A 10,198-nucleotide genomic window follows, 5' to 3' on the forward strand; every position below is an offset into this window, starting at 1 on the left:
TATTCTGCTCTCACATGTAAGTGTGAGCAGAAGTAAGCAAGGGAGGACATAGCGTCTCATGGTGTTGGGGACCCAGTTTCCTCTGTTTCGTGCTCCACTCTCTGCAACATGTGCCTTCCATTTGCGGTCTATGATGGCTGTTTCAGTTCCCACCATCACATCTGCATCCCATCCAGGCAAGGAGAAGACACTTGGTTCCTATTAAGGGCAATCATTCTGCTCATCTTCCATTGATCAGATGTATAGTCACGTAGCCACACCTAGCTGTAAGGGGAGCTGGGAATATAGTCTGACCTGGGGCCTTGTGCCTAGCTAAACAGTGAGCTTCTGCTACCGAAGGAAGAAGGGGGAACTGGTTATTGGGAGACAATTATTAGTCTCTGCCATGATTGACTTCCTCCATCAATACTTCTGGGGAAGGTGGCAACATAAACAGGGGCCTATGATGGCAGGCAATGGGGAAGTGTCCCCAAGATTGGTGGATTCCAAACCATGGGACTCTTTTCCCCAGTGGTCAATCAAGAAACCAGCAGTGATTGACTTGTAAAAGAAAAACACGGTAGTCACAAAATTGCCTGGAAAAGGCTTCCCCCCAAGATTTGGTTCCTCACTTTTCTCTTCCCATCCAGACTCTTGCTGTCTTTAACTGATGAAGGACAGCTTGTGTCCCCTTGGAAGTTCTGAAGAACATAAGTGAAACTGTTCTATTTAAGGGCCCTCTGGTTTCCAGGAGCCACCAGGGGTGTCTCATAGAGAAAGGGTAGAGAAGGTGCAAAGACCTGACATAGGACAGAACAGTCAGGCCCCAGGGAACCTGGACATCCACGGGGCTCAGGGCTGCCCTCTCTGCCTCGCCAGGTTCCCCCTCGGTTCTCATCTCTTCTCATCCCTTCATCGTGTATTTACTGAAGTCAGAAGCACATAAGGTTTTTTTGCCCCTCTGTGGACCAGTGTCTTCAGCAGTCAGCTCAAGACAACAGTGTCAGCTCCTGAGCCTCCACGGCCTTTCCAACTCAGCTTTAAGGCCTCTGGCTTCTTGTTGGCTCAAGTGCATCTTCCCTGGGGAGGAATCTGATTGGCTCAGGATGCACAAGCCACAGATTGTAGGCTTCCAATAGATGGGCTGTCTTTGAATCACGTGATCACCGGTGTCCAATCAGCCTGGCTGAGGAAGCGCAGGTTCCTGTGGGAGGGAATGGTGGGTGTGGTCACTCCACCTACCAGTTGGTGGGGAGCAGATGTCCTTGTGGTAAAACATACCTGGCACCAGGACACCATTTAAAGTATGATGCCCACCTGGGAATCTTTGTGAGCAGGGCTTCATACAACACTGATCTCCCAGGAGCATCACAAATTCTATACTAAGAGGACTGGTTCCAGAAAGCCCTGGGTGAATGGGGACAGCTTTAATCACATCATTGATGCTCAGCTCTGAGAAACCTGAACACCGTCTAGTTTCATAAAGAACTTGGACAGAGACAACTGATGCAGGCAATGGAGGACCTCACCCCCACCCAAGTCTCTTACCTTTTATTCTACAAGCCCAGAAGGTTGGCAGAATTTTACCTCCCTGGGCATGGGACAGGTTGGAGGACACTGGCCAGATAATCAAGCCCTTGCACAGCTTTGCCTCCAGAAAGTGAAAAACATCCCCAGTCTTTATTATTTTTTATTTGAGACAGAGGCTCACTAAATTGCTGAGGCTGCCCTTGAACTTGCGATCCTCTTGCCTCTGCCTCCTGAGTCACTGGGATTTCAAGTGTGCACTACCACCCCGCTTACCAATTGGTAAGGGACTGATGCTGCCCAGCTATAGTGTTCCCAAGGCAGTAGCTATGACTCCAGAGGGGACAGGTAACCCAGGCCCAGCCATCCTGAGGTAAACAGGTTTCTTCAGTGTCTGGGAAATTGTGTACTCCCCCTGCCTTTCTGTCTATGAACCAGGATATGTGTCTGCCATCTTGTGGTTACAAGGGGACCAGCCCTAGAGGAAGCCCATGCTGAGAAAGGCAGAGAAGAAAAACTGGCAGAACTTGGCCTTGATGATCCCCAAGCCACATTCCCAATCAACTTTCATCATGGCCCGGGTTACCTTACTTCTACCCCTCCTTCCTAACTGAACTGTGATCCCCCAGGTCCTGGAAGATGTGGGTTGGTCACATGCTGGCCCCTCTGGAGGCTTGGTCAGATTGAATGAGGGAAAAGGGATTCTCCCTTTTCAACCTGAACGAGGAGGCAGGCAGGCTGCCTCGGCTTCCACAGGCAGCCCTCTTTGGACCATGGGGCAGTCCCACTCAAGATGGCACCCTGATGACATGAGAGTCATCCATGTGCCACACCTGCTGCCCCAAACTGGACTCTCGGTCACTTGGTCTAGCTCACTGCCTTTGTGCCAAAGCTGGGTCCACCAGGGCTCCTATTCTTTGTGCCTGAAAGCATCTCTCTCCTGGTGTCACTTCCTTGGAGAAGAGCTCACGGAATTGGAGCTGCCCTCCTGTTCAGGGTGTCCCAGCTGTGGGAACGCCATGCGTGCGCTTGGATTCCAAGAGGAGGCAGCTGGTTCCTTCCCAAGTGGCTTTTGTCTCATCTGCCATCAGAGATGGATGAAGGTGTTGTGCTTCCCGTCCCACACTCTGTGTTCTCAACATGGCTGTGGCATCATCGGCTTTGAGACCCTTGTCATTCAGCTCATTTAGCAAGCAGGTCCTGAACCAGGTATCAAGGTGCGGAGGTGACTGTGCCATGGTCCCTGAATTTCCTCCTTCATAAAGAACCTGCGAGTGTCCTCCTGGTGCGAGATTTTAACCCATGTATGAAAAGTGGCCTAAGTCGCCTTCCAGTGTGGCACCTGCTTAAAGACCTGAGAGACAGTGGACAGGGCAAAGGTCATTGCTTTATGACACTGACTGGTTTCAGTTATATGATCCTGGGCTTTAGTTTCCCCACTTAGAAAATGGGACTAATATTAGTGCTCACCTCCCAGGGCTGCAGGCAGCGGGGACCGTAAAATGCCTGGCTCACTGCCACCCCTGGGGCTGCAAAGGCCTGCTTGGCTTCTCCTCGAACCCCCCAACTACCCCCTGGCTTGGTCCTTGACTGTGTGCCCCGAGTGACCCCTCTCCCAGCCACTCCTCCTTCCAGGATGCAGTTTGCCCTCCAACCCATCACCACGTAGTGTCCCTTGGCCAGTGCTCTAAATAGATACAGCTCCTCGCAGTCCTGTCCTGGAGTGATCAAAATCACCCTGCGCTGGAAGAGGTGTCTGGGGGTGTGTTTGGGACCTGAGGCAGATTCTGCATGGTGCTGCAGCCCTCCCCCTGGAAGGCCAGCTCCACCTGGTACCTTTTTGTTTGTTTGGTACTAGGGGTTGAACCCGGGGTGCTCTACCCCTGAGCTATACCCCCCGCCCTTTTAATTTTTTTTTTCTTGAGAAGGGTCTCATTAAGTTGTCTAGGCTGGTCTTGAACTTGCAATCCTCTTGACTCAATCTCTCAAGTAGCCGGGATTACAGGCGTGCACCACCATGCCTGGCTGGCACTTGGTACTTTTGAATCCTGGAGTAGTCTTAGCCTCATTCTGCCTGGCCTGCTCCTTGGGTATGGAGGCCCTTGGTCTCCCTGGAATCTGCTGACCATTGGAAAGACTCTCAACCTGGGAGTTCGCTGTGGTTTGGATATGATTTGTGGGTGTCCCTGAGGGCTTCATGTGTTGAAAATTTAATCCTCACTGTGAGCTATTAAGAGAATGGTAACCTAATCCGACTATGAAGGAGCAGGGCCACTAGGGGTTGATTAGGAGTGGAGAAGGCCACAAAGGAGGAGTCCCCATGAATGAATACTGCTAGCTTTAGAAGAGGGAGAGAACGTAGGGGCTATGGACGGACACACACACACACACACCTACCCCCGTGTATCTGCCTTGTGATACCCTATGTCACCTTGGTACTCAGATAGCAAGATGGCCATCATCAGGAGCAGCCTTTCAACTTTGTTCAGACCATGAGCCAAAATAATCCTCTTTTAGTTAAAACTCACCCAGCTGGTGTGTCATTGGCAATAGCAAGTGGACTAAGAGAGGAGGCAGCTCCTTGGATTCTGACTCCTTGAGTCCAAATGGATGCAAACTTGGCATCAGTTAAGAGGTGCCATTGGAGGGCTCCTTGGGAACTGAAAAATGAACCCAAGGATCCCCCAGACATCAGAGCTGGGACACGCAGCACATGACTTCTCAGCAGAGCAGCAACAACAGGTTGTGGACCAGACCATTTGTCCTCACATGACAGAGGACTCAGAGCAGCGGGTCAGCTAGAGGCATTGCTGTATCCTTTTCCTGTGCGTCTTAGGGGAGGCAGCAAGAGATGAGTCAGCGTCTGTTTGGGCTTCGCTGCTGTAGAGCATGGCGTCTGTCCCAGGGTCTGGGTATCTGAAGGTTTGGGGAAGCTCCTACCCTTGGAGTCCAGGAAGCAGGATGAGTGCAGCCAGCCCCTTTCCCAGCACTGGCCTGCGCAGGCTCCCAGGAGGGAACTGAGTCCAGTTGGCTTCCTGTGTGGGGCCCTGAGCAGCACCTGCTCCCCATCTGCTGCCTCCTGCTGCTTGGTAACCTGAGCCTGTCATTGACCAGAACACCTGGTAGCAGCAATAAAGCAAGCAAAGGATGAGCAGCAGGCTTTCCAGGGACCTAAACTTCATGGCCATTCTTTGCTCTGCAAATCCTCCGGCCAAGCACCTGCCCTGTGCTGAAGTGCCCTGGGCGAAGAAGGGCCCTGTCCTTAGTGAACTTCATCTATGGGACAGGCAGACATGGAGATGACCGATAGAAAAGCCACGTCAGTCATCACTAGTGTGCAAGACATGAAGAATTAAGGTTTTAGATGCTCAGGGTGTGATGGGAGTTACAAGGGACATAGGGAAGCCCCTGTGAGGAAGTGACCCTGAGCTGAGGCTTGATGGACGAGGAAGACTCAGCTAGTAAATGGGGTTGGGGCAGAGGTTTCAAGGACAGGAGGCACGAAGGCCTTGGGAAAGACAAGGGCTTGGTGATTTCTGGAACTGAGGCCTGGAGTATGGAGAGCAGGGAGCCAGGAGGTGCTGGGCAGGGGCCAGACCACCAGGCATCGGGAAGGATTTGTTTGTATGTAACAGGCGAATTTAAGGGACTTAAGCATCCTTCTGGCATGTCTTCAAAGGACGCTTTTTTTTTTTGCTGGTTACATGGCTGCTTGCTACAAAAATCAATTTTCTGTTCGTAGAGAAGAAAAGGGAATGGATGTTGGATAGACGGTGGCCAGAGTGCCCCACAGGGACACGTAGGCTGTGGTAAAGGGCATGACCTTAGATCTGAGTGCAGCTTGGGAGCCACAGAATGTTCTAAGCAGGGGAGTGATGTGCAGTGAGGAAAGGCTGCAGGACTGAGCCGCAGGGGCACACACAACTGGGCACGTGCACTAGTTCTGTGGGGCTGCCATGACAGGTTAGCCCGAATTTGGTGGCTTAAACTATAGAAATTTATTCTGGAGAGTGGAAGTCAGAAATCAAGATGTGAGCAAAACCATGCTGCCCCTGAAGGAAACCCTTTCCTTGTCTCTTTCTGGCTCCTGGTGGCTCCTGGCAATCCTCAGCATTCCTTGGTTTATAATCTGCCATCCCGTGGCCTTCTTCCCTGTGTCTCTGTAACTGTGTCCAAATCACCCTCTTTTTCTAATTTTTTTTTTTTTTTTTTTTATAAAGACATCACTTGTTGAATTGAGATCCCACCTGAACTTAGTGTGACTGCGTTGTTACTTGATCTTTACTCTATTTCTAAAAATGACCATAGTCAGATGAGGGGCTTAGGACTTGGATATATCTTTTTGGGGAACACAATTTAAATACCCCATGGCGTGCAAGGATTCAAGTGCTACCTAGATGCTGGCTTCACTAAATTGAGCCACTGGTTTCCCCTTCACCCATGCATCATAGAAAAGTAGCCCAGGATTTAGGGAGGCAAACTTCACCCAGTTGCTGGACATTGGTCCCTCCCTGGCCCCAGTCTCTCTTCTTCTCTCAAAAGAAGGCAAAAAGAAGAGCATGGGCTTCTGGCACAAGGTCTCAGTTCATGGGGTACATACTTCTTGAGCACCGAGTATCTGAGAACTTTGAGCCATGGGCACAGAGGTGATCTTACCCTCCCAGTGTGTCAGGGTCTCATAATTAAGGCAGAAAAAGACATTTTTTGGGGGGGAAGGGTAATTGAACCCAAGGGTGCTTTACCACTGAACCACGTCCCCAATTCTTTTAATTTTTTTATTTTGAGACAGGGTCTTGTTAAATTACTGAATTTGGACTTTAACTTGTACTCTGCCTTGCCTCAGCCTCCCAAGTCACTGGGATTACAAGTGTTCACTAACACTCAGCTCACTCATTGGTTTTTCTTCTGTCAATTATGTTTTTGTTTTGTTTTGCTTTGCTTTGTTTAGTACCAGGGATTGAACCCAAGGGCACTTTGGCACTTTACCACTGAGCCACATCGTTGGCCCTTTTTACTTTTTTAATTTTGAGATAGGGTTTCACTAAGTTGCTTAGGGCCTCCTAAGTTGCTAAGGCTGGCCTTGAACTCGCAATCCTCCTGCCTCAGCCTCCTGAATCACTAGATTACAGGCATGAGCCACCATACCCATCAGAAACAGACATTTAAGTGGTTTCTTTAAAATTGTAGGCTAACTGGTGCCCCGTAATAAACTGCTTTTTGTGTGTGTGTGGTACTGGGCCTCACACATGCTAGGCAAGTGCTCAATCACTGAGCTACATAAGTTTTTTAAGTTACTGCCCAATGAGTTAGGTTTTTATTTGAACTGGAGGCTAGGGCAGGAGGTGAGCTGTAGCCACAGCTATGACAGGTTCTCCCAGCTGAACATAAACTGGCTTCAGAGTTGGGGGTTTGCAGACTGTCAGATGCATAGTGTTGTCCAGGGCCCCTGTAAATTTTTTGCTTTGAGGACAAATATAATAAAAAACTACTCAGCTGCAAATCTCAGGAGGCAGGTTGGGCATCAGCAGATCCACTTTGGTACGCCTGTCTTTGCATAGGTTGGAGAACATAGACTTGGCAGGTGATTTTTGGTATCTTTTGTTTTGTTTCTTTTTTTTTTCCTAAGTATTGTACGATTTTTTAATACCTTTATTTTATTTTTATGTGATGCTGAGGATCGAGCCCAGTACCTCACGTATGCCAGGCAAGTGCTCTACCTCTGAGCCACAACCCCAGCCCTTCCTTTGCTTTTGGTTGAGGTGTGGCTGCCCACCAGAGATTGGTGGGGATGGGAGAGATTGAGCCCTAGAGGGAAGAAGAGGGCTATGTGGGGGCAGAAGTTGCTGTTTCTTCAGGGAGGCTGTGATCCCTGGCATAAGATGGCTTTGGTGCAGTGGGCAGAGCTGGAGAGCAGTGCATCTTCCTCTGGGCACCCTCCTGGAACCTCAGGGTTGGCAGCTGTGGCAGCAATAGGAAGCAGCATTCTGGCACGGGCACTTGCCCTCACCCTGGGGTGGTGGCACCAGGAGGGCTTCCTTAGGGGCTTCATGGGTAGAGTCCATTAACCCAATAAGTCTGGGCCCATGTGACAATTGAAAATAGCAGACACGATTCACCCCTGATCACCAAAAATGTTGGATGATGATTTGCAAGGGTTGGAGGTCGTCCCTGGGCAGATAAGGTCAGAAGGTCAATAAGAAGTGATGTTTAAGCTGAGCACTAAAGAAACAGGAATCCGCCGTGAGGAGAATACAGGGGCTGTGATTCTTCCTGTGTGGTGGCCTGAGACTGTCAGAGGAGTTCAGTCTGGTTGGTGGGTGCCCAGGGGTGCCTGGGGGCATGAGAGAAATGAAGCCAGAGAGAAGGGGGGTTGGCTCAGGCTGACACTTCACATGCCAGGCTCAGAGGTTCGCATTTTACCCCAAATCCAGCATCTCTGGGGAGCCCCGATAGCTGTGGGCAGAGTGATGTGACTTCTAGAGCATTTGAGATAAGCTTGACTCCGTTCCCGGGTTGGCCGAGGGGTGGACCATCTAGAGGCAGGAGGGGGAGTGGCGCAGAGGAGGTGGGAACACCCCACTGCACCCCATGTCTCTTTACTCATTTTCCTCAGCCTGCCCGACCCCTGGTGACCAAGTGTGACACTTGGCAGAAGAGCAGAGTCTGCCTCCCAGCGGGTGAAGAATGCAGGAGTCCCTGGTTCCTGCTGGACCTGGGGCAAGAGCTGGCTGGGCAGCTGGCAGCTTGGCAGGGATGACATTGTTTGCTCTGCTGTGTCTGCAGCCACTGCCGCTGGGCAGCCTGATTAATGACCCATGGTGCCCAGGGCATCTCTGAGGTGGCTGCCAATGGAACCTGCCCACCGTGCCTCCTGGCCACCTGGCCTCCTATGTAGGTGCTCCTGGGCCAGCTCCAGGAAGTGATGATGTTGCTCTGCTCCCTGGATCTTCCACTCTTCTCCAGCCTCCTGTAAACCCTGGCCCCAAATGCTCCCCTGGGGGAGAGACTACAGAGAGGACCCACCCCACTTCAATCTGCCTCCTTCCATATTTGATCCCCCTCAGGCACACAAGAGAGACTCAAAATTATGACTCAAAGGATTCTGTGCTGCTTCTCTCCTCATTAACAACCCTCTGGTGCTGGGCACAGTGGCCACGCTGTCATCCCAGTGGCTCTAGAGGCTGAGGCAGGAGGATCTCAAGTTCAAAGCCAAACTTGACAGCTTAGTGAAGCCCTAAGTAACTCAGGGAGACCCTGTCAGTGGGGAGCCACAGTGCTTTACCATGCCTTCCAGTTCTGATGCACTGCGGGGATCTGAAAGATCACTGTTGTCTGGCCGGGACTCGGTCTTTTCCCCTGCTCGGATAGCAAGGGCAGTCTTCTGAGTAGGCACACCCCTGGGGTTGTGCTACACTCACCTATTCTTTTGTAATCTTACCGCTTTGTCCTGTTTGGGATAGAATGTTCCATGGAAACTCCCTTTGTGTGTCCCCTTCTCTTGCTCTGCCTTTGGGCGTGACCTTCCTAGATGTCAGTCAGTCTGCTGACAGTGGACATCATGAAGCTAGACTCAACCTCCGAAACCTGACCCCTTGCCTCATTTGAATGGCTTCTCCCCAACAAAAGGCTTCAGCACGTGCTCTTTCTCTCTGTTTCTTGGTGGACCGTCCCAGGACCCAAAGAAAAAGGTATCTCTGTGTGATTATTTCATGCAGCCCAGTTCACCTGAGTGACCCTGAGTGTTTAAGTCGTGAAACATGGCACCTGTCTCCAAATAAAATACAAAAAGGACTGGGGGTGTGGCCCAGTGGTTAAGGGCTCTGGTTCAATCCCTGGTACAAATGAAAAACAAAACCCCTCTGGTGACCCTGGCATGGGCTCTGCATCACTCTGCTTGAGGGCCTGTGTCTGGGTTCTGTTTATGTGTGTCCCACCTCCACCATCAGACTAGAACTCCCCAAGATCAGGGTCAGCTTCCTCTAGACTGGCACCTTCAGAGATTAGTGTTTTCTTTTCCCTCAAATTGGCTGCTCCCCAAGGGCAGGGACTATGTGCTCCCCACTATCTGGGAGTTCTCTGAAGATAAGGCTCTTCTTAGGGCTGTTCTGTTTCTCTCTCATTTCCCTCAAGCTGAACTAGGCCTTGGTTGTACTCTGAAGGCACAGGGTAGGGGGCGTGGAGGGGGTTCAGGATGAACCTCGGGTTTGTCTGCAATGGCAGGGCTGGGCACGGGGGCAGCAGGCGTGCTGGGAAGGGGTCGGGGCCAGGTAGTGAGCTGTCTAGGGCCGAGGGGCTCCAGGGCTCTAAAATAGCCCTCTGGGCCACAGGTCCAGTGCCCTGGGACGGGGTGACTTCTTGTATCCAGCAGACTGAGTGGGGAGGAGCAGAGGGCGTTTCCTGGCCTGCCTGACTCCCCACGCCTCCTGTGGCTTTGTCTTGGGCACCTGCAGGAGGACAACCACAGCTACTATATATCCCGTGTCTACGGCCCCAGTGAGCCCCGCAGTCGGGAACTGTGGGTGAATGTGGGTGAGGCCAACCAGAACCAAGTGAAGGTCCACAGGATCCTTTCCAATACCCACCGGCAGGCCTCAGTGAGTGACCAGGGTGCCCGGCGTGTGTGTGTCTGGGTGGAAGGCTGCACTGTGGGGACCTGGGAGCAGGCGTGGCAGGGGCTTGAGGTCTATGATCT

The 10,198-nt window shown here is 51.5% G+C and overlaps 1 protein-coding gene across 1 annotated transcript in view; it reads left to right on the top strand.

The window, feature by feature from the left end:
• Plxdc1 (plexin domain containing 1) overlaps positions 1-10,198 on the top strand; it is a 61,443-nt gene that overhangs the window by 20,165 nt on the left and 31,080 nt on the right. The window contains exon 3 of the mRNA XM_048785739.1: positions 9,957-10,100. Coding sequence (XP_048641696.1) covers positions 9,957-10,100 — 144 coding nt within the window. The remainder of the gene's footprint in view (positions 1-9,956; positions 10,101-10,198) is intronic.

The sequence above is a fragment of the Marmota marmota genome, unplaced genomic scaffold (assembly GCF_001458135.2).
Source record: "Marmota marmota marmota unplaced genomic scaffold, marMar, whole genome shotgun sequence".
Lineage (NCBI taxonomy): Eukaryota > Metazoa > Chordata > Mammalia > Rodentia > Sciuridae > Marmota > Marmota marmota.